The sequence below is a fragment of the Alligator mississippiensis genome, chromosome 3, assembly GCF_030867095.1.
Source record: "Alligator mississippiensis isolate rAllMis1 chromosome 3, rAllMis1, whole genome shotgun sequence".
Lineage (NCBI taxonomy): Eukaryota > Metazoa > Chordata > Crocodylia > Alligatoridae > Alligator > Alligator mississippiensis.
In genome coordinates this window covers 37,280,243-37,304,460 of record NC_081826.1, presented here as the reverse complement: position 1 = coordinate 37,304,460, position 24,218 = coordinate 37,280,243, and the positions used below count along the sequence as shown (strand labels likewise).

The 24,218-nt window shown below is 46.5% G+C and overlaps 1 protein-coding gene across 1 annotated transcript in view; it reads right to left on the bottom strand.

The window, feature by feature from the left end:
* Positions 1-24,218, bottom strand: part of RRM2B (ribonucleotide reductase regulatory TP53 inducible subunit M2B) — a 30,097-nt gene that overhangs the window by 2,620 nt on the left and 3,259 nt on the right. The window contains exons 2-8 of the mRNA XM_006277330.4: positions 23,797-23,952; positions 17,622-17,738; positions 16,254-16,387; positions 14,497-14,591; positions 9,338-9,471; positions 2,587-2,691; positions 1,558-1,671 (exon numbers count right to left, since the gene is read on the bottom strand). Of these exons, the coding sequence (XP_006277392.2) occupies positions 1,558-1,671; positions 2,587-2,691; positions 9,338-9,471; positions 14,497-14,591; positions 16,254-16,387; positions 17,622-17,738; positions 23,797-23,952 (855 nt within the window). The remainder of the gene's footprint in view (positions 1-1,557; positions 1,672-2,586; positions 2,692-9,337; positions 9,472-14,496; positions 14,592-16,253; positions 16,388-17,621; positions 17,739-23,796; positions 23,953-24,218) is intronic.

The window sequence follows — 24,218 nt, the reverse complement described above, 5'->3', positions numbered from 1 at the left end:
TGGGTCGCAGGGAAGGGAAGCAGGGCAGCGGGGAACAGCAGGCCCATGCCAAGAAGCTGCTCGCCACTGTTCCTTGCTGCCTTGCTTCCCCTCCCCGTGACCAAGCACAGCAGGGAGAAGAGGAGCCAAGTGGGGATCTCCTCAACACTGCTCGCCCCGTGTTGCCCTGACAATGTGCCTCCTGCGTGTGGGGCTGCAGTGAGAGCAGCGACATAGGGCTGCACCCCTCAAAGCAGTGGTAGGCACACAGGGCGCATTGCCAGGACAGCTGGGGGGGAAGGTGGGGAGCTTAGAGCAGCAAGGAGATCCCTGTGTAGCCCCACTGTCCCCAGCCGCACTGGGTTGTGCCTGCAGAGCTGCAGCAGTCGCACGGTGGAAGCCTGTGCCTGCAGCCTGCCTCATGCACAGATCTGGTGGTGTGGGTCCTCCCTGCCCCACAGGAACATGCAAGGCAGCAGGGAGCTGGCCCTCCCTCTCCCCCCAACAAGCCACCCGCGGTCCCATTCTGCTCCCCACTGGGGCCCCGCAGCACATTGCAGCTGCGGGGCCCAAGCCCCACCTGGCTGAGGCTTGGGGTCAGGTAGCAGCTCCAGCCCTGCCCAGCTCCCTCCCTACAGGGGCCTCAATCCCCCACTCCCTCCCACTTAGCTGCTGGAATTGTTCTGTAGGCTGCCTGGGGCCACATGAATGTCTATGCACGTGCCACCCCTGTCTCACCATCTTCCTCCTGCTCCCTCCCAGTTCCCTGCAGGCTGAAACTCTGCCAGCCTGCATGGAGCTCACTGCAAAACAGTAAAATCTGCAGGTTTCTCTTGTAAAATGAGAAATCCACGTTTGCCTCTGGTAAAAGGTAAAATCCATTGATTACTCTGTTTTTCTGGTGGCCAAACAATGTTGTAACCAAACACTGCACGACTTTAAACGAGTATGTTCTCTAATAGATCAGCGATGTAATGATGAAACAACGTTAATCAGGACAACATTAAGTGAGGAGTACCTGTACATATACATACCATTTACAGACAAGGTATATTAATGAATGATTTTCTACCGGACATTATTCGCACCAGTGTACATGTAGCATAACTCATCTCTAAACAACCACCACCAACTTATTTCTCTCCTGTTCATTTTTTGTTACTTTAAAGAATGCCCAAATTCCCCTAAGGTAATCACTATCACAGCAAACGGTTTACTCTTGGGTCACCAGAAGACTTAGTTATCCTCATGCAATTAATATAAATGCTTGGATCCACAAAGATATTAACAAAAAAATCCTAGTTCTACTTAGAGTATATCCATGTTGTTCTGGTACATCTGAATACAACATACCATTCCTAGTTTAAAATCCATATAGTAGCTGTAGGGAAACAACAGCCAGAAAAAAAGCTGAAATTGCCCTTACTTGTTTAAAAAATTAAATACTAACATTGTTTTTTTCTGATAAACAGCTGAAAGCATGACTCTACAGCATTAAATGCGACTGACCCCCATGCACACAGCAACATCCCAGACACCCAGTATACCCAGACATGCCATTTCTCTCTAGTTTCTCACCTTTGAGAAGCCAAGTTCTACAAGTAATCGGTCTGCCACAAATTCAATGTATTGTTTCATCAATGTGCAATTCATTCCAATCAGACCTACTGGTAAAGCCTCTGTTAAAAACTCCTGGAAATTAAAATACAATGGTGACATTTAGAGAAGGGACAATGCAACTTAAGAAGGAAAATAACACTCATCAATGGTAATTCAATTTGCAATGCTCCTATTAAATCAGACTCCAAGGCTGTTTACCACTCAAATAACCTGCAACACTGAAAACTCAGCTAGTCTCTCTTGTTTTCATTAGCTCCTCGCACTTGCCTAAATTTTCTTCACACATTTTATGTAAAGAGACAGCATCTTCACAGATGTTTTCATTATGGGACAGTAAGCCCATGATGGATCAATAAGGTTGATCAAAAAAACTTGCCATCCAGTTCACTAAGAATTGGATCAGACCCTGTAGGTCAGAACGCAAAACTAAATAGGCTTAGAAGCCTGATGTATCCATTATGGAATGAAGCATAATCTTACAGTCAACTGGTTGTGTCAATGTGGGGACTACCCACCAACAGTTAAGCCATTAGAGCAGCACCTGTCAGTACAATTAAGAGGGGCAAGGGCACTTTTAATTTTCCAAAAAAGAGTACCAGGTAAAATCACAGCACAAAGGGAGTCTATAAGAGTAATATTAAACTGCTACCGAAATGAAGTACATTGGTACACAAACATACTGCCAAAGCAACAGTAACTGGACAGCAACAGGAACTAGAACAAAACCACCCCTTCCTTGACCAGCATATGACCCAAGCATTTGCAGGTAACTCATCATCACCTGACTAGTCCTGACAAGAATTTCCTTTGCCCTTTAATTTGAGTGGCAAGAAGGGGTATTAAGAGTGGCAGGGGAAAGCTGCTAGAACTGATCACTGGTCCATAATTGTAGCCTGTCATTTTTTTGCAATTCTAATAATGCTACTGTCGGGTCTTGGCATGTGAAAATGTTCTTGCTCTCCATGCCATTGCTTTGCCCAGTCTTACCTGCTCAATTTCAACTGCATTAACAATGATCTCCTTGACCCTCTCTTCTAAAGGCCTGTTCACTAAATAGTGGAACATTAGGCATGCAAAGTCACAATGGAGACCCTGGAATAGTAAAAGAATTAAAAAAATTAGTTCTTCCTTTGCCTTGCAATTTGTTAATAATTGCACTGATAACCATCTCTCTTGCAGGTTTTAAGCTTTCTAACTTCCTGCCTTATGGTGCAGTTGACACTTGCATTTATCATACCATTAAAGGGTATTACTGTTAACTGGGCAAAAACATAAACAATATTTAAAAGCCACTGCAAAATGTCTTTCTGAGAGAAAGAAAAGGCATGCAACTCTCTCCACCTTATGCATACTTAAATATTTTGAGATATACCTTTACTATGAAGGATACTATATTAAACCAGGTTTTTGATATGGTATAAAACCAAGTTTGGTTCTACACTCCTATTAACAAAACCTTTGCAGACCTACATTAACATCAGACACATTAAAAGTATGCACCTGTAAATTTAAGTGGGGTACACTCATGATTCTGTGATGCACTGCATGAGTGTGTTTAATTGGCAGATTTTCCTCCTCTCTTTTGCTCAGAGAACTTCCAGAGGAAGAGGCTAGTTTAACAAAAACAAGCTCATTACCAATATCAGATTTACAGCAATCAAACACAATAGGCTGTTAGCCTACAGAACTCACTGCCCAAAATTCATATATGTGAAGAGTTTAAAGCCAGAAAAAACCATCCAGTCACCCAGTCTAACGTCGTTCAAAGCACAGGGATTTCACAGAAACCTCAGGTTGAGCCCCACAACTCGCATCTGGTTTAAAAGTAACATTCGGAAAGGCATCCAGTCTTGATGTGACATTATCAAGATGGAGAATCCACCACTTCTCTTTGCAGTTTGAAGCTGATTAACCACTGGAATGCTCTTGCAAATGTGTGTCTGATTTTCAGTTTTAATTTCTTTAGTAACTAATAAGTAATGTTTCCTTCATGAAGGTACTTCCCTATTGGAAACCAGGTAACCACCAAGAATTTAACAGCAATAAAATTTTAAAAGATTGGATAGAATATGCATCATGAGACTATCCAATAGCAAGGATTAAAATAAATCAAACCACCAAGAGTTTTAGGAGGGTTTAAAAAATCCTCATGCTCAGAGCATAAGGCTCTCATGGCTGAATGGGAGTAAAGAAGCAGAGTTCCTTGAGAAAGTTTGCTTCTTCACTGCCTGCTGTAAGGCTTCTTGCCTATTCCTTTGATTCAGTTGTCACAGACCTGTTTGCTAAAGATGACACTGGACTAGGCTGATTAATTGTGGCAATTACAGGGTTCTCTTAGCTGACATTTAAATAGGGCTTGGGGAGTTATTTTTTAAGTGTGAAGCTGTATCTTGAAAGGAAATGGGTGAAGAGTCTCTCTACAATAATGCTCCATTTGGTGTTGCCCACAATTTAAATCAGGGATGGGCAATTATTTCAGCTGGAAGGCTGCTTAACAAGTTTTGGTTAGCTGTTGAAGGCCTCAGGGCTGGCCCAACCCCTTGAAAACTGCTCCAACCAGTCACCATCTTAGGACCAGAAGTCCTGCCCCTAACCCCTGACCTTTGCTGGCAGAAGTCCCTCTCCTTTCCCCTGGAAGTACTCCTTTTGGGAACGGGGTTTGCCATCTTGGAACTCGGGGGGAGGGGGGACAACAAATTATATACTAAAAATTAAATGTTCATGATAACATATTTTATTTAAAAAAAAATATTTTTGTCTTGATTTTTGTGTGTGCGTTTGTGTTGAGTAGATAGAGGTGACTGCATAATAGCTCAGAATTAAGTCTTACTCTTGTATATTGGGGGTGGAGGGATGTGGGGGGAATGGATGGGTGTGGTTAGGTGGGTGGGGATCGGGTTTGTGGGGGGCTGTGGGTGTGTGGATGTGTGTATATGTGGGGTGTAGGGGTATGTGCGGATGTGGGTGAGTGGGTATGGGGGGGTTGTGAGGATGTTTGGGTGTTTATGTGGATGGGTATGGGGCTTGTAGGGGGCTGCGGGATGTGTGGAGGGGGAAGGTGGCTGGGGAGGTGTGTGGCTGCATGTGTGTGATGGGGTGTGTGCACGTAGCAGTGAGCAGGGCTCCCCCCAGAGGTGAATGGGTACATGTGGGGGAGTGTGCAATTTTTTGGGGGGGTATGGCAGAGGGTGTGTGTGGATGCAGTGTTTGTGGGATGTGTGGTTGTGTGTGAGGGAGGGTGTGGCTGTGGGGGAGGGTTTCAGGGTATGGTGGCCTGTGCATGGGAGCCCCCTTCATGCACCCCCTTGAGCCAGTCAGCACTTGCCCCTGCCCTGCAACAGCCTGAGCTGATGCACCCTGTGGCACCTCTCAGCCACTGCCAACAGCGCACAGCCCCAGCCCTCCCTGTGCCTGCTCTGCACTGGCAAGCCATGGCAGATCCTGCCACTCCCTGGGCACACTGAGAGACTATGGTGGCTCCATGGCTGGATTGTCTTTTTACGCAGCCCCGGTGGTGGCAGCTCCTTCTGGTTGCTGCTGCCCCTGGCCCCTGCCCTGCAGTACCAGCAGGGACCAACACATGCAGCCCTGACCCAGCACACTCTGCGCCTGCTCTGGACTCGCCTGTCTGGGCTGACCAGCAGCGGTGGCTGCTGCGCATAAACTGTTGCTCAGCATGGGGAAAAAGTGGCCCTTCCCCCTCACTGCTGCCAGGCAGTTCTTGTTGCAGCCACCCAGAGCCCACACCATACCAGACAGCTCTGCATCTCTGCCATCCTCACTGCTGCCCTGTGGCTGCTCTGTACTGTCACTGCTACCCCACTGGGTAGCCCAGAGGCAGCAGCGACAACAGCAGAGACACAGAGCAGCCTGGCGTGGTGCAGGCTCTGGGCAACTGCAGCAAGAACTGCCTGGCAGCAGCTACGGGAAGGAGCCACTTTTCCCCTACGCTGAGCAACAGTTTCTGCCTGGCAGCCACCCCTGCTGCTCAGCCCAACAGGCGAGTCTGGAGCAGGTACAGGGCACACCGGGTCAGACCTGTGCATGCGGGTCCCCACAGGACTGAGGCCAGCAGTGGTGGTAGCCAGAAGAAGCCGTTGAAACCTGGGCTGCCTACAAAGGCAATCCAGCTGCAGAGCTGCCCCAGCCCCGCTGCATGCCCAGGGAGCAGCAGGGCACTCTATAGCTGGGCAGCACCTGGACCAGGTGGGACCAAGGGACTTGCTGTAGGCCGGACAAAGCCCCTCGATGGGCTAGGTCCAGCCCACAGGCTGTATTTTGCCCCACCCCAATTTAATTATATACATTACAAAACAACCCAGAGCGTGGTTTTCTATACAGGATTTTAATTCCTGGTTTTCTGTTGCTCCTGTTGTAAAAATATGTTTTGTGCACAGTACTTTTACTACAATAAAAAAACACACTTTGTTCAAATTAGGTCACTCTAAATTGAACAGGTTAACTATTTTTTCAGTGTTGAGGAGCACCTCAGTTGGACCTACTACATTTGGAACATCCTACATCACATTAATTTGAAATAAATTTTCCATAAAATATTGGCTGAACAACCAAGTACAGGTTTTCCCTGCAGAAACAGATGTGATGACACCTAGTAAGAGAAAAGACTAGAAGCTGTTTGGTGGTACACTGTATATTTTATAACTTGACAAACCATGAAAGCTGCCTGTAGGTTGGTCTGACCCTTGCTTAATTTTCTATTTATATTATGTTCTTCAGTAGACACCTTCAGCCTTTTATCATGTGAAATGTCTTCTTCTAAGTTAAAGTAACTGGGCATTAGTGGCTATTTCCTTATGAGGGAGTTCTTTCCATTCTCAGGCCAACTCTAATTGGTTCAAGTATTGCAATGCAGGTATTCTGGCAGAGGAGAAAATCAGAAAATCCTTCAGATTTTTATTACATATCATTTTCTAGTAGCACCATGAACTGTGGTGTGTCTTGCAGGCAGGCCACATCCAAGGGGAGCAGACACCAATTTCCAGGGAGTGTTCCAAAGGATGGTGAGAAGAGAATGAGAAGGAGGGAAAGGTGCATGTCACAACACTGACTGGTGTATTCAATACAAGAGATGCTGGCAGGGAATAAAGTTTCTTCTGTTCACAGTGAACTGGGATTTTGCTTCTCTCATTCTTTCTTTCCCTTTGAAGCTGGGTGTAGCTCAGTGATTCTCAGCCAAGGTGCCCCAGCACCCTGGGGTGCCTTGAGATCCTTTCAAGAGTTCCACAAAATGTTAGTACTAGAGGTGCACCGATACATCAGTCCATATTGTATTGGCACCGATAAAAGGAAAATTGACATTATTGGCAATTGTCTTTTTTGGCTGATAATGTCATCGATAAATGCGATGTTCATGTGCACAGCCGCAGCATGCATAGAGCCAGGAGTGCAGCCCAGCAGCTTGGAGAGCAGCGTCTGGCTGGTAAGTCTGTTGGAGGGAAGGGAGGGAAGGGAAGGGAAGGGGGGCAGATCGTAGACCCTATGGTGAGGGAGGGAATGGGGCTGGAGTAGTCGCTGCCCAGCCAGGGTGGGGCAGGGTGGGGCGGGGGGTGGCAGTTCCAGCTGCTATGCGCACCCCCGGGGGAAGTATGGGGGGCATGTGCCCCACCCCCTGGATCTCTGCACGGGGCAAAGATAGGCTGCTGTTACAGGCTGGGATGGCACTGGACAGGCAGTGGTGGCGCTGGGAGGAGGGGTTCGGGGGGGGGGGGGGGGCTATACCCAGCCCTCCCCTGCCAGAAAGAGCCTGGTGCTGCCCCCGACCCCAGTCTGCAAAGGCAGCCTGCCCTTTCCTCGCACATAGATCCAAGGGCACCCCTCCCCCTGCCCCCGAGGGTGCACAGTGGCCAGAGCTGCATGCCTCACCTCCCCCCCCCCACCAAATATGCCACTCAAGGCTCCGTCCTGCACCATGTCCTGCCATGGCTGGGCAGCACCTGCCCCTGCCCCACTCCCTCCCTCGCCGTGGGGGCCTTGATCTGCCTCTCTGCCCCCCCAGATTTACCAGCTGGACGCTGTTCTCCAAGCTGCTGGGCTGCATATCAGTAATCAGATTGGTTTCGGCCGATACGGTTCATTAATAATTGGCCACCGGTAGTGGCCCAAAAAATCTTTATCCATGCACCCCTACTTAGCACCATTAAGTTTACAAACATCATTATTCACAAGGTAAGCCCAGAGATTTCAAATAGGAATCCATAGTGTCAAAAGCATTCTGACTTGCTATGGTCTTTCTGAGTTTTTGGAACAGAAAAATTGATCTATTACTTAAGTGAAAATTAAGAGATAGCATATGCACAGGGGGTCCCCCTCAAGTCTGAAAAGGCTGAGAACCACTGTTGTAGCTGAACAGCTTTACCTGGGATGTCAAGTATTCTTGTTGGGGAACACATTGGCACTTTAATTCCCCTTAACCATGTAACTGCCACCACCTAGTGCAGCGGTCTCCAACCCTTTTAAGGTGAAGATCACTTTTTGAAGTAAAGGGCAATCCAGAATCTACTGTGCTCCCTCCCCACACCCCACCCAGCAGGTCAGTCTGGTGCAGGGGAGGGCCAGATTGGGGCCCCCCGCAATGAGGGAGGGGGTGGGGCAGGGGTGAGGGGGCCCAGCCCAGGCTGGGCGAGGGTCAGAGCCCAGGCGCCTCGTCCAGGTGTGCAGGGCAGGCTCCCACCGCTCCACGCACCCCAACAGAGGCTTGGGGGCACATGGTCCCCCCAATCTGTGCGTGGGGTCAGGTGGTTATTGCTGCGCATTGGGCTTTGCACTCTGAGCCCCAATGGAGGCCTGGGGGGCATGTGCTCCCCCCCAATCTGTGTCTGGAGCCAGGCAGCTGCCACTGTGCATTGGGCTTTGTGCCCCAAGCCCTGCTGCAGCTCGAGACGCAAAGCCCAAAGCACAGCAGCAGCTTCCTGGCCCCATGCACAGAATGGGGGAAGCATGTCTTTTAAATATAGTTTGGAAAGGGCTTTCTTCTACACAGGATCTCACTCCTTCCGCAGCCTAGAGTCATTATATCCAACCGGACTCCAGGATTACCATGCTTCCTAGGCCTATGGTAGAAGGAAGGATGCCCATCTGTGCAGAGGACATGCCTCTCCTGTGGTGTCACCACACTACACATAAAAGATATGACTAAAACCCTATGAAGAAGCTAAAAGTGTGGAGGGGATGCCATAGATGTGTGACAGAGTTGGGAGAGGCAGGGGAACCACCACCTCTCCTCTAGCCAGGATGTACTGCCTCTCCTCTAGTCAGGATGCAGACCAGCTCTAGAGCCACTGTGATGCACAGGATGAGTATCACAGAAATAAGACCTTTGCTTTCTCCCTGCCCCTCCAACCCTAACAGCAACAAAAGAGCTTCGCCATAGTTAGTAACTCATTCCATGTCACTGCTGGATTCCCTTTCCCTCCTGGGCATGTACTCCCCTTACCTGCTTAAATGATTTCTTCCCTTCCTCTCCCCTTTCTCTTTGGCACTTGCCACTCTCCTCCCCAGCTTCCTTCTATCCCTGCAGTCAGAGGTGGGCCTCTGTCTACAGTTAATCCGTAGGACTGCAGGGCTCCACTTGAGGCATACAAGGGCAATAGCACAGCACGAAAAGGGGACACCATACAGGTAAAATTCTGCTGCTCCCCTCTGGCCTGGCGATTCACTTTCTGGTGCCACATTATGGCACTTAACAAGCTCAGAACATGTGTAATGCTCTATGTATTACCTCATCTCTGCTAATGAGCTCATTGGAGAAAGTCAGTCCAGGCATCAAGCCTCTCTTCTTCAGCCAAAATATGGCAGCAAAAGATCCTGAGAAGAAGATTCCTTCCACTGCAGCAAAGGCAACCACTCTCTCCCCTGTTGAATACAACACACTTGTAGTTAGACATGGTCCAGATGTGCTGTTTGTTGCAACAAAAACATGCAGACAGCAAATCACACTAATCATCCCCATTAACACATCCCTGCAATGCAGCCACATACACACTACACAAGGTAACAGGAAAAACAGTCAATGCCTATTTGAAGCAACACCTGGTCAGAGCAACATCTCACCTAAAAGTATTTTCTTACTGTGCATTCAGGTGACACTTCCTAATACAGCAACCACAACTGAGGAGTAATAATACGGTACACAAGCACAGACATGTCACTACTTCCAGACATTAACTGGATAGGATATCCTAATTAAATTGTTGCTACAGTTTCAATCACCCAAAGCAGGCAGGACATCAGGCCTATACTACTTGCTCCTCCCGAGAGAAGGAGAGATGGTCTGTGATATGGACAAGATTCAGTTCTGGATTTCTTAGAGGTCTTTGGCTTCTGCATTTCAAGTTCTGGTACAAGGGGGAAAATATTTTACTGCCTAACGGGGGCAAGGCAAGATGCAGTTCGCTAGGATTAGAAAAGAACTTTGCATTCATATTGCATCTTCCATCTGAGGAAGCTGCAGCATTTCCACACATAACACTGGAAAAACAGCTTACAATTTTCAGTGTCTGCAAATGATCTGAATGTGTTGTGCCTCAAACAACAACACCACCTCTCAGTGAATGGTAGCCACTAACACCATGCAGGGTTATTGCAAAACCCCCAAAAAACATGCTACCAGCACTGCTTTTCCAATGTCCTGAGTGAGCCTGGAAATCTCCCATGCAGATCAGGCACTGACTAGCCTTCAGCCTGCTTCACTTCTGAGATTTAAAAAGCAAATAGCCCAAGGCATTATGGCTACACATTTAAATCTATAAATTGAGAGGTGCAAAGGCATTTACATAGAACATCTGCACAAAAGTGCAGGAGTTCTAGTATAATCTCAAAAGCAAGTGTAGTGGAAAGACAACACGTAACATTTTTTGTTCAAAATGTTCAATACTAATCTTAAAAGACCCAACTGGATTAGTAGTAAAATACTATGAAGATCACAACTGATGGCATCCTCAGTAAACAACAGGTGCATTAAAAGTTATAGTGAGAACAACTACCATTGAAGGAATTCATAATCTCTGCTGACATTTCTGAAGTGCAACACAGAAGAACGATTAATACGTAACTTGGCTGCAGAAAATTGTTTCCCTTCTCTAACTATCATTTATCAATGTTGCATTTTAACAAACATAAAGCTATTATTCCATAAAGTGCAAACATCCCTTTCCCTCTGACAGCTTTTGGTGCCCTGGAATCAAATAGTTTGAAACTCTTCTTCAGCAACTACCATACTTACCTGAATCCAAAATGACTCTGAATTTAAGATGACCCCCCAATTATTATTCTATACATGGAAAATTTATAAACTTGTTATAATTTATAGACTCTAATTATTGCAGGGTCATCTTAAATTTGCTCTCCACACTGCTGCAGTGGAGAAAGCAGTGACAGTGGGAAGATGGTAGGGAAATCAGCCTCTGGATCCCCTCACACCACTGACTCTGCTCCAGCCCAAGGCATGGAGCACATGGTTACTCCAGTCTCAGCCTGGCCAGAGAGCAGCTGGTGCAGTGCCAGCAACTCCAACTGAGCCCCAGAGACAGGGATGGAGTTACTGCCACCTCCTCTGCTGCTATGTGGCCAAGCTAGAACTGAAGCAACCATGCTCCATACCGTGGACTAGAGCAGAACTGGAGCCACACTGGATCTGGAGGGTAAGTAGAAACTGTGGGTATGGGGAAGTAGAGGCAGCAAGGGGTAGCCAGTGGTTGCAACTGACAGCAGCCCACTTCCCTGCCCCTGTCAGCACCTTGTACTCAAATCCAAGACAAGGGGTTTCCCCCCACGATAAAAGGGGGGGAAACCCTATCTTGGATTCGAGTAAATATGATATTTGTTCCACTGCATTTTTGTGCCTGAGGTTAAGTCTGCTGCAGAATAAAACTTGTTCTTTAAACTTCTTCCTTTCAGTCAGTCTCCTCTTCTCAACAGTGAAAACTAAGAAGCCAGGCAGAGACAACATATATGATATCGCTAGGTCACAGAGCTCCCAAGAACAACAAGATTATCAAAGGCTTAAAGGAGAGAAGCTTAGAGGAAGGAAGACCTGTACAAAATTTTAAGCATTCAAGTGGAGTGAAAGACACCAAAAAATGGGATATTCTTTATAATATAGTTATCTAAGAAAATGGGATTACTGAGAGCCTAGGACAGGGGTGGGCAAATTCTGACCCACAGGCCGGATCTGGCCTCCAGGCGACTCCATTTCCCAGCAGCCCCTGCCTGCATGACTGTGGCTGGTCTTTATGGATACTCCAGCCACAGCTGTGCTGTGATACTGCAAGGCTGGGGTTGCCATGGAGACCACCCCAGCCACGCTGGCAAGGAGCACAGCAGGCCAGGGCAGGGAGCTGCTTCAGAGCAGCTGGGATCTTCTGATGGGGTCAGCTTGGTCTGGGTCCAGGGCAGAGCTGTGATCTACTGCCTGCATGCTCCAGGCAGGGGCACGCAGGCAATGGATTGCAGCTCTGCCCCAGCTTGGGACCACACTGTCACCGCTGCAAGGAGCCAGGGCAGAGCCACAATCTGCAGTCTGCACTCCAGGAGGGGTGTGCAGTGTGCTCTGGCCCCAGACCAAGCTGCCCCCTCTGCAAATTCCCAGAAGCTCTGGAGCAGCCCCCTGCTCTGCCCTGCCCTGCCAGCATGGCTGGGGCTGGTCTCCATGGCAACCCCAGCCTTGCACTATCACAGTGCAGCTGAGGCTGGGGTCTCCACAGACACTGGCCTCAGCCATGTGGGCAGGGGCTGCTGGGAAACAAGTCACACTGCCAGCCATTTCGTCCACCCCTTGGTCTAGGACCACTATTCTATTCCTTGACTTTTCATACTAATTTTTTGTCCCCTCCCCCACAACAAGGTGGCATGATTAAATGCTTTCATGTATGCAACCTATACTTTCCTCCTCACATTCATCTCAAGGGAACATTCACTTGCAACCAAAAATGTACACATCCAGTAGCATCTCTCATAGTATTGCTCCAAAATGTATTAAGAGAAAGCTTGTACAAATTCTCTGTAAAGCCCCACAAGGGGAAGCTTGCTCTTTGTGTTCTAACAACGAAGACAACCAAATGAGCAAAATAATCTGTGTGCGCTACAAAGGCTAAGAAAATCAGTGCAAAACCCTCAGATGGGAAGGGCTTGCCCCACACAGCACATAATAAAAGTGAGGCTGAGACCTCAACTCTGGGATTATTAGCCATTCTCTTGAGAGACCTTTCAAACCATCTTCCCTGTGACACCATAACTATGGAGTTCCCTCCAGCACATTTTCTAAAACTAAATAAGCCTAGACAAATGAATCCCAAATTTGCTGGTTTCTTTACCTAAAGAAAGCAGTGCAGGCACTGAATCCTATGGTGTCACTGCAAGACAATCAAGGAGAGTTGAAAGCACTTAGCAGTGACATAGATCTCAAGCTTTTTAGACTCAAGACATCTCTCGTTAGACTCAAAGTACCCTTCAGAAAATACCACTCTTCACTTTCACTCATATCTTGACAATGGAAAGAATAACAGAGTAATTCTTCTGTTGCAAAGAACTCAGGAAGCCCACAACAGATCAGAATGTTTTTGGCACTCTACGTTCCTATTTGAAATCTCTGAGTTTACCTTGTGAATCATGTGTAGGTTTTTGCACACTTAACTATGCTAATATTGCATGGTGCCCTGCAGCACCTCAGCATGCCATAGCACCCTGGTTGAGAATCATTGAGACACCAGTGGCCTTTCTGAAGGGATGTGTGTATTGACAGTTGGCAAAGTACACACTTCAGTACCTGGGCATCAGGGGATGGAACCCCTCTATCTACTCCTCCAAGTCAGCCAGATTCTGGTACAGACTTTGCAATCCTTATAACCTGGCCCCTTGATGTCCCTCCTGCTTCTGTCCATTGCTTCCAACCCTTCTTAGACTGAGTATGAGCCAGCAGTGTGCCCCTGTTCCAAAGAAAGCTAACAGCATACTGGACTGCATTGGTAGATGTGTTGCCAGTAGGTCCAGGGAAGTGATTATTTAACATCTGCAAGCAGCCTCAGAGTAGCAATCAAATAAGGTACAAACATCAGTCAGTCATCTGCCTGAGCAGACCTGCTTCCAGTATGTTTAAAGTCAATGGTTCAACCAAGCCTGCCAGCCCATAACAAGCTAGCCAGACACACCGGTTTGTATACCCAACAGCACACAAGGACAAGGAAATTATGTTAACTAGCATCACATCCAGCCACCTTTGGCTCCCCAGACCAAATGACCAAGTACACATGTACAGTGGGGTCAGTTAGGTATATATCCAATGTGAGGCTCAAACTCTCAACTCTGGAGCTGTAGCAAGACACATTAACAGAGTGCCACTACCTGCTGGCACTTCTATCAGCCTGCAGTGAAGAAAATGGGTCCCTTCCTGCCTCTCCAAAATAACAACCGGAACCTTATTAACAGTTTCTAATGGTGTCACAGAGATATTCTTGGCCCACCACCAAAAGCAAGACCAGCATTGGTGCAAAGTTACAGCTCCAACTGTCCATGAAATATACACTAGGCACAGATATTTTGGGGGGTAATATCTTTTACTGGATCAACTCCATGGCCAGGAGAGATTTTAGACAAGCTTTCGAGCACAAAGTGCTCTTCCTCAGGTGACCTGAAAACAATCCACAAGCACCTGTCAGATCTCATACCTAGGATCCTGATGCTGCTACCCCTCACTATTTATGGATTAAGATACACACGCACGCCTGATTTTTTTTCAGGTTATGGATTACATTACAACTCCCTGCCCCGTTTTGAGAAAATTTAGCCCCACATCCAAGTGCTAGAGCTCATATATAAATAAATCATTTCCCTTCATTCATTTGAGGCACATGCAAAGGAACAGCCTCATTAAAAGCTACATACCAAAAGTGGAGTCTCTGTCAGCTATCCATCTCAGAGCCCAATCTGCTTTCTTCTTGACACATGGCATTGTTTCAATCGCATTAAATAAAAACTCTCTATAAAATCGAAAAAAAGGAAGTATCAGAAGATTCTTTTGCAATGGTCTGTACTAACGTAGGAAGATCGGGATGCTACCATGTTAGGCACAGTGGGCATTTATACACATGTTCTGGGAGTGGGGGGATGGAGGGGGCATTTTAACTAAACTGGCTCCAAGAGCTGCTTTAATTAAAGCACCTGGAGCACTTCATGTATCAGCATCCCTGCACTTCAAAATGGCAGGAGAGGCACTTTATCTAAAGCTCACTGAACGAGCTTTAGATCAAGCGCCTCCTCTACCATTTTGAAGCATGGGGGTGCTGATACCTGAGACAAGGGAGGCTGCTGGAGAGCAGTAATGGCTCTATTAATTGAGTCTCCTCTGACATGCTGGAATTGCAGAGCATCGGAGCAGCCTCCCTGCTCATGTATAGGCACCCAGTGTGCACAGAGAATGAAAGAAAGTCCCTAGCTCAAAGACTACAATATCTAAACACACAAGGGAACATGGGGAAGCAGATGCATAGAAAGGAGAAGTAACCTACACAAGGCCATGCAGTAGGTCAGTGGCAGAGACAGAAATACAACCCAAGTCTCCTGATCACCAATCCAGTCCCTGTCCACCAGACTGTTACCTGTTATTCTATGAGCAAAATGGTAACCAGGGAGTCCCACCCTCCTGCTGCCTATTTTTGCAGGCCCCAAATAGGCACGGGACACAGTTTCCCCAGAACACATACCCTGATCCTGCCTAGCTTCAGTAACTGTTCTAAATACCTCAAAAGAGTGCAGGGTCACTTTGGAAGTGACTTTGTAGCTACTTCTCCCTTCCCCAGATGCCAGGGAGTTCCAGGAGACATTGGCTTCCCCGAGGCAATGAGAGAAATCACCCAGCAAGTGCAATAATGCATAACCAACCCCCCACTGAATCAGCCCCCAGCCACAGACCAACATTAAAAACCCCCAACTTTGATGATGATTTAAACTAGGCTGATACTATCATCCCGATTCAGGAATAAATGGCTACTGACATTCCCTGCAGCAGAGCAGGATACATCTGCACTCAAGGCAGCTGTCAATGCACAAGGCAGTGTCAGTTTCTGCTGTGCTGATTGCAACAGCAGCTGCTTTTGCACTCCTCCAGGGTGACTGCTGTCCCAGCTGCTCCCCGCTACTCCCCTTCAGCTTCACTACCGGTCATTTTAAAAGGACATTTTGAAGAACAATGGAAACAAACTAGTTGTATGCAAGCGAAATGACAGAACTTCTTAGTAAAGCCAGTTAGCAAATAACTTTACACTGCAACATCTGACTAATAACTGAACTGATCTACCTTAGCTCAACCCTGAACTGAGACAAGAACTCAGTAGCAGCAACAGGTCTAACTAATTTTTAACATGTCATTTAGATTGCACACTACACATGCAGAACTCAGGACAAACATTAGCTAACCTTCATGAGATTCCCATGAGGTCAGCAGGCAAGTATCATTATTCCCAATTCCACAGAAGAGGAAAATAGGCTCAGAAAGTTTAAGCGTGTGGCCATGGGGAAAGTCATGTCAGCACAAAAGAGAGGCTAGCTGATACTGCCACACAGTACATGACTAGCCCGGGGGCAACACAACTTGTATTGAAGTACTAGGTTCAGTGGCTCTGTGACAACATTAATAGAATTACCGTTTCTCAGGATCTTTGATGTAAGTGTCTATTAGCAGACTGTACATCTCTGAGTGAACATTCTCAATGAGAATCTGAAAACCATAGAAACAGCGAGCTTCTGGGATCTGTACTTCCTGGCTAAAACGTTCCACCTACCAAAAAAAATGCCTGTTAGGGTCTCAGTACTAGATGAGAGAATATTTTAAGCCTAAGAGGAAAACAATAAAGCCCTGGCCTTGAAGAAAAAATGGGAACAGTGCAGTTAATTATTGCATGTGTATGCAAATACGTAGGCAGGTTGTGGTGATGTTCTTTGGGAAGCAGTGGAAAAGAAAATTAAATAAATCTGCCTCTGTAGTCCTTATATAAAATGCGATCACCTGGTATGGTTATGCACCAAGGAACAAATCAGAATGTCTAAAACAGCAACAAGTTTTAATCACATGACAGTTCACAGGCCTAGGCTACACTAGAGTGCTGTCGCACAGTGTATCCACATCCACAGGACCCCAACTTTCTGCTGGCAGTTACACTAACTCTCTGACCAAAAAAGGCTTCTGATACCAACAAGCAGCTAGCAGAAGACATGTAGATATGCCTGGACCTTCTGCAGCCTGCCACAGTCCCTTCAGCTGCTGTGCCTTCCCAGAGGTAAACTTTGTACCCTGCCATCCCAGCTGATGAAGCACAGGTATGGAGAGCTGCCAGAAGCTACATGGGTGTCAAATACTCCAGCAACTTCCCTGCCAGCAGAAGCTCCATTGCAGACAAGGCCATGAAATATCTGTCACACAGAATTAAAGCATGTCACTCACTCACACACTCACCATATTAAAATCTATTCCCGGTGCATATTCCCAAGTTATACATACACAAGGTTCAGAATGGGTTATTTTCAGTCTTATATATATAATGGTTTAAGGCATGCTCTCCTGAAGTTCAGCAGGGCTAGAAGTGGCAGTTGTAGCATCAGAAAAACAGCTGCAGCATTTTAACGGTAAATACCACTTGCTTATAAACCTGGAGGATTCCAAGGTGCCCTCACCTTAACACAATATGTAGCAGGAGCCCCACTGATCTTTTAAAAAGGCTGTGCTAGGGAAAGATCATGCAATTTTACTGATTAAATGAGAAACACAGATGACCATGGTTCAGAACAGAGGATCTGAATGTGAGACTTCTTACCATCATATCAAGACAGTGGCCTAAGTAGGACAAGTTGCTTAGATACCCAAGCAAAGATCAGATGATGGGGCACAGATACAATGCAACTATTAATTCAGAGTTATTTGATTATACTAAGGCAAAAGAGAAATGAAAACTATTGCAAGTCAATGTGATGAAGGGCAAAACATTATAAGTGGACCCACTGTAAAGATATCTTACCAGGTTTTCATTTACAATTCCATCACTGGCTGCAAAAAATGCCAGGATATGTGAAATAAAATATTTTTCTTCCGATTTCAACTTGTTCCAGTGAGGAAGGTCCTTTGACAAATCAACCTTATGGGATAAAAAGAAAGAATTAGAACACAATTGCCTTTTTAGTGATGATGATAACCCAAAATCGGGGGATGGGGGGACTACCACCACTGCTGGCCCGCTGAGCAACCCTTGCAAAGCCAGCAGGCCAAGGCACTTAAGGAAGCCCACCGCTGCCCCAGCCCTGGAATGAACTGTAGGCAAGGCAAGGGCCCCCAAGGGGAGACTTGCATGCCTATACACAAATGCCAGGAGCTTGAGGAACAAACAGGAGGAACTTGTCCTCCTGCTAAACACAAATAACTATGTCATAGGGATAATGGAAACCTGGTGGGACTCCACCTATGACTGGACCACAGGTATAGATGGCTATACTCTGTACAGGAGGGATCGAGTGGACAAAAGGGGTGTGGGTGTAGCTCTCTATGTCAAGGAAAATTACGCATCCCTGCAAGCCAACACTGGCACCCACGGTGGCCTCGAGACCCTCTGGGAACACGGCACAGGGGATACTATGGTGGGAGTCTACTACAGATCCCCTATCCAGGGTCAAGACCTTGACCAGGAGTTTGCCAGGGAATTGGCTGAGGCCGCACACTCCTGGTGCATGGTTGTCACAGGAGACTTTAACTACTCAGACATCCCGTGGGAGGACAACTCAGCCAAATCCGAGTGGTCGCAAAGCTTTCTCTCGTGTGTGGACCTCTATCTGACGCAGGAAGTCTATGGGCCAACGAGAAGTAAAGCGCTGCTCGACCTGGTACTGGCAACCGGGGATGACCTAATCAGTGACCCAATGATTGAAGTGAAGCTGGGTGACAGCAATCATGAGCTGATCACCTTTACCATCCATTTGTGTATAGGCATAAAGCTGGCAAGTCAGTCAGTAATACAGAAGTCCTCAACTTCAGGAAAGCTGACTTTGACAAGCTCAGGAAGCTTGTCAGTGAGGCCCTAAAGGGCCACAACCTGAAGGGGAAGGGAGTTCAGGACGAGTGGTTGCTCCTCAAGGAAGCAATCCTGGATATGCAAGCAAAGTCTATCCCATCTCGGAGGAAAGGCAGCAAAAGGGCACAGCAGCCCCCTTGGCTCTCCAGGGAACTAGTGGGCCTCCTGCATCTTAAAAGGAAGACCTACAAAGAATGGAGGACTGGATCTGCCACCAAGGAGGAATACTCTGCTCTGGCCTGGTCCTGCAGAGAGCAAACTAGGAAAGCCAAGGCTGCGACAGATCTGTATGTAGCTACAAATATTAAGGACAATAAAAAGTCCTTTTTTAGATATGTGGGGAGCCAGAGGAAAAGCAAGGGCAACACTGGACCCCTGCTAAACCAGATGGGACAACTGACGAGCAATGCCCATGAAAAAGCAAACTTGCTAAAAATGGGTACTTTGTGTCAGTTTTTTACCAGTCCCATAGGATGCTCCCTGCGGGACAGGGAGGCCCGGGTGAGGGAGATTCCTTACCATCCACCAAAGCTGACCTCGTGAAGAAACACCTTGACAGGCTGGATACCTTCAAGTCAGCCGACCCTGACCGTTTACACCAAAGGGTACTCAAAGAGCTGGCAGACATCATAGCTCAGCCCCTGGCACAGATCTTTGAGAACTCCTGGTGCTCTGGTGAAGTGCCTGATGACTGGAAGAAGGCCAATGTGGTGCCTATCTTCAGAAAAGGGAGGAAAGTGGATCTGGCAAACTACAGACCCATCAGCCTGACCCTATCCTGGGGAAGGTCTTGGAAAAGATTATCAAAGAGGCCATCCTATACAAGCTAGCTGACAGCAATATCCTGAGGGATACCCAGCACGGGTTTGTTGCGGGTAGGTTTTGCCTGACCAACCTCATTTCCTTTTATGAGCAGGTGACCTATCACCTGGACAAGGGGGAAGAGATTGATGTCATATATCTTGACTTAAAAAAAGCCTTCAATCTGGTATCCCAAGATCAATTCTTGGCAAAACTGGCTAACTGCGGTCTCGACCTCACCACGATCCACTGGCTCGGGAACTGGCTCCACGGTAGGACCCAGAGGGTGGTGAGGTGATGGAAGTCAATTGTCGTGGTGCCCAGTGACCAGTGGGGTCCCTTCATGGCTCTATCCTAGGGCCTTTACTTTTTAACATCTTCATCAATGATGTAGACATTGGTGTCAGAAGCGGGCTGGCCAAGTTTGCCAACAACACCAAACTCTGGGGTAAAGCATCCACACCTGAGGACAGGAGGGTGATCCAGGAAGATTGTGACAGGCTCATGAAGAACCTGATGGTGTTTAACACTAAAAAATGCAAGGTTCTCCACCTTGGGAGGAAAAACCTGCAGCATCCTTACAGGCTCGGCAGTGCTACTATGGTTAGCACTACAGATGAAAGGGACTTGGGGGTCATGATTGACCACAAGATGAACATGAGCCTTCAAGGTGATGCTGCGGCTAGTAAAGCGAGCAAAACGCTGGCTTGCATCCATAGATGCTTCTCAAGCAAATCCCGGGACGTCATTCTCCCGTTGTACTTGGCCTTGGTGAGGCTGCAGCTGGAGTACTGCGTCCAGTTTTGAGCTCCACAATTCAAAAAGGATGTGGAGAAGCTTGAGAGAGTCCAGAGGAGAGCCACGCATATGATCAGAGGTCAGGAAAACAGACCTTATGATGAGAGGCCGAGAGCCATGGGGCTCTTCAGCCTGGAAAAGCGCAGGCTCAGGGGTGATCTGGCCACCTAAGTTTATTAGGGGTGTTCACCAGGATCTGGGGGAATGTCTGTTCACCAGAGCGCCCCAAGGGATGACAAGATCAAATGGTCACAAACTTATCCGTGACTGTTTCAGGCTGGACACAAGGAAGAACTTCTTTACTGTCCGAGCCCCCGAGGTCTGGAATAGACTGCTGCCGGGGGTGGTTCAAGCACCTACTTTGAATGCCTTCAAGACACTTTTAGATATTTATTTTGCTGGGATCCTATGATCCCTGCTGACTTCCTGCCCCTGGGCAGGGGGCTGGACTCGATGATCCTCCGGGGTCCCTTCCAGCCCGAATGTCTATGAAATCAATGAAATCTATGAAAATAAAAAAGGAAGAAATGGTGCAAGTGTAATTGCAGACCAACCCTCCAAACATTCAGAGATGTTGTTTACATTTGTAATTAACTTAAATCAAGTACATAGTAACTATGCAGTCCAATGGCCTCTGCCACTGTAACATGAAGTGATTTTAATTTTTAACTAGAATTGTTTTCTTCATGCACAAAAGCCTATCTTCTGCAATCTTAAAAAAATACAGGATAATAGGAAAGTAAGTCTTGAAACAACTTCATGAGGCTAGTCCAGCTCCCTACTCAAGGAAAGACTGTCCCTGACTAAACCATCCCAGCTAAGTGTCCGTCTAGCTTGCTCTTGAAAATTTCCAAGGATAGAGATTCTACAGCTTCTCTCAGTAGCCTGTCCCAATGTTCGACCACCATCACAGTCAGAAGGTTCTTCCTGATCACCAACCTAAATTGCCTCTGCTGCAGGTTTGAGGATACTGCTCCTCATTTAGGCCCCTGGCAGACATTCAGTTAAAGATGTGAGGGGATCTGATCTGTGATTCCAACAACCATGCTTCCTGCCATGCTACAGGAGGCATGACTGGGGATAAAATCCAAATCACACCATATTGCTGGAGGAGAGGGAGTCTTGGATTATAATCTCAAAATCCTCCTGTGTCAGCAAGTAGCGAGCCAGTCAGATGATTACAAGCAGAGTAAACCAGCAGAACAAGCCAGTCGAGGGCTCAAAGGCACTCGTCAGGCTGGGAGCCGCAAACAGCTAATCTGTCTGGCTACATGTACAATTTAAGGCACGATGGGAACCAGCCACAAAGTTATGCATTTTATTTAATAACATCGTGGCTCATTCCTGTTTTATTGTACCAGTAACTGCATGAACATGTGGTCAGGTTACTACATAAGATGTGATTTACTGTTAATCATGGCTTGAGTTTAACATCTGGCAGAGACTTAGAGTCACAGCATGAACACTAGGGCTAATATGTCTACAAAGATATTACTAGATAAAACTAGAACTTAATTTGCTTTTACATAGCAAATTTCATCTGTTTATGAAGCACCTCAGGATGAAAATGCGATAGAATAGGAACTGGCAATATTTTCCAGCAGCAAGGGGCTGGAATGACCTAGTTTGGGTCCAAGAAAGGTAGGTACTAGGACCTGTCTGGCATGTCTTACTGCAGCATCAGAGTCCTTGCTCTGTGGGTCAGATCCAGCCCAAAGGCCAGAAATTGCCAACTCCTACTATACAAATAAAACACTATCTCTGGAGTTCCCACACTTTGTCCAGCTTTATCTCCATTCACCCTAAAAATTATTTCATGTAACCCCATGTAAACAATCGCTGGTGTTTGCATACCATAACTGACCTGCGGATTTTCTGGGTTGATTACTTGTCTGCTTACTGTTACACCACAGTGAGAGCTAAACTGCGACTACCTACCCATAGGTGAAGCAGGGTTAAGTTGCCCATGCTCATCTTCCCTTATGGAATAGAAGCAGACGTAGGAATACAGAAACTGTTTACATGCCTCCAAATAACAGAGGACAGGGACTCAATGCTCCTCAGCTGCTTAGTGGTAAGTTCCTGCAATTACCCTGGCAAATAAGAACGTTATACTGGGGCAATTTCTCCCTGTTTGGCTCTCACTGCAGGGCAACTGCAGATATGGCAACAGTCACAGCAGAACAGCTGTGGCACAATACAGCTTTGTCTTCCTGTTACTTTGGGCAACACAGGGAAATTGCAGGCTTAGGGGAGTTAGAGACTGTGAGATTTGTGATCCCACTGGCAATTGCTGTAATCCTTTAGTCTGAAATTGCTAATACACATTTAGCTGAAAATAAATGCCTGCACACATGCGCCCGCCCGCCCCCGCCCACCCACCCACTGTACTAAAGCATCAGGATTTCAAAGCCTGAATAGATGCCAATAACCAGAGCTCGTTTCAATGCATCTTTAAACTATACTTGCAATAAGCAACATTTTTTGTAAGAAGTTTGTAACCTAGAATACAGTCAAGTTCCCAGGTGGCTTTTTTTTTTAATTTGTGATGTTTATTTTCTACCATACAGGTATTATTGTGTGCCTGCCCTCCTCTCAGACTGCAAATTCTGACTAGGGTAGAAAACCACAGCTTCCTTCACATGGGCGGGCTTTTTGCTTTTAAATTACAGTGGCAGTTAAGTAAGGCCAGATGTGAAAGCAATAAGAAACTGGGGGGTGGGGGGAGTTTGCAGTTAGATTCCCCAATTCATTTCAGCAAGTCTCCTGTGTACCTACAGGAGCTAAAGACAGCGAGACATGGAAGTAAAAGTGTGACACAAGGCCTTTTCACCTTTGGTCTTAAGCTCAAATGCAATTCAGGGTCTAAATCTGAACCCACAGAAGTAGAAATATAAAGAATAGAAAGCTGGGTTGCATGCAAGTAGAAACTGAAATTCAATTTTTCCAGAGCTGGCAATTGAAGCAAATAGATATTTTGATCCATTTCCCAACAATCAGACCTAAATCACAAGAGCCACCAATAAAAATGGGCTACAGATAATAAGACTTGCATCAAAGATTAAAAGAGCACAGTGTCTGAACAGGTCACTCACCCTATAAGGGAGGCCTGGGGCTCTAGAAAAGGGGAGAGCTGAGAAGTGTGTACTGCTGTACCCTTTGGCTTGTAGTTGGAAAAGACCACATTGCCAGGGTTGTCTATATCAAGCACCTTCAGTAAAATTTAACTATCTTAACTTCTAAGATTTAATTAAAAGTCACATACATAACTCTATTATGCAGGAAGGAATACTTAATGCAATTCATAGTAAGTATCTATTATAACAACAGTAACTGATTACTTTTGTCTGCCTCAAAACAAACACACAAGTAGCACTTAAAAAGAACATTTTCATCCATAGTGCTCAAAGCATTTTACAAGTGAATGAAGGCCCAAAAAATCCTAGCGATGCCTCTGAGGTCACAGACAATCTGTTGGTACCACAGCCTGGAACAAATATATTGTTCCTTCTCACTGAGCTGTATCACTCACCTCTTCTGCTGTCCAGAAGGATGCTTGTGCCTGTTTATACATTTTCCATATATCAGGGTACTGGATAGGGAAGATGACAAATCGACGAGGATTTTTTCGAAGAAGAGGCTCTTCACTTACTTTAAAACCATTTTCAATAGTGTTTGAAGAGGAACTCTGCAGGAAAAGCATCATATCATTTAAAGATACTATTTCCCATTATTCCTCAAATATTAACTTACTTTTGCTACTTTTTTCCAGAGAGGTTACAGATTTAAAAATACTCCTTTGTATTGTATCAAGATGTACATATGCCTAATAAGAATAGCCACGTGATCTTTACCTTCCTTCCCTTTCCCTCCATCTTTTTGATGCCCAAGCTTGATGATCTGCCTCTCTCTGTGTGGCCCTATCTAGCATAATTTAAAGACATTTTCCCCCTA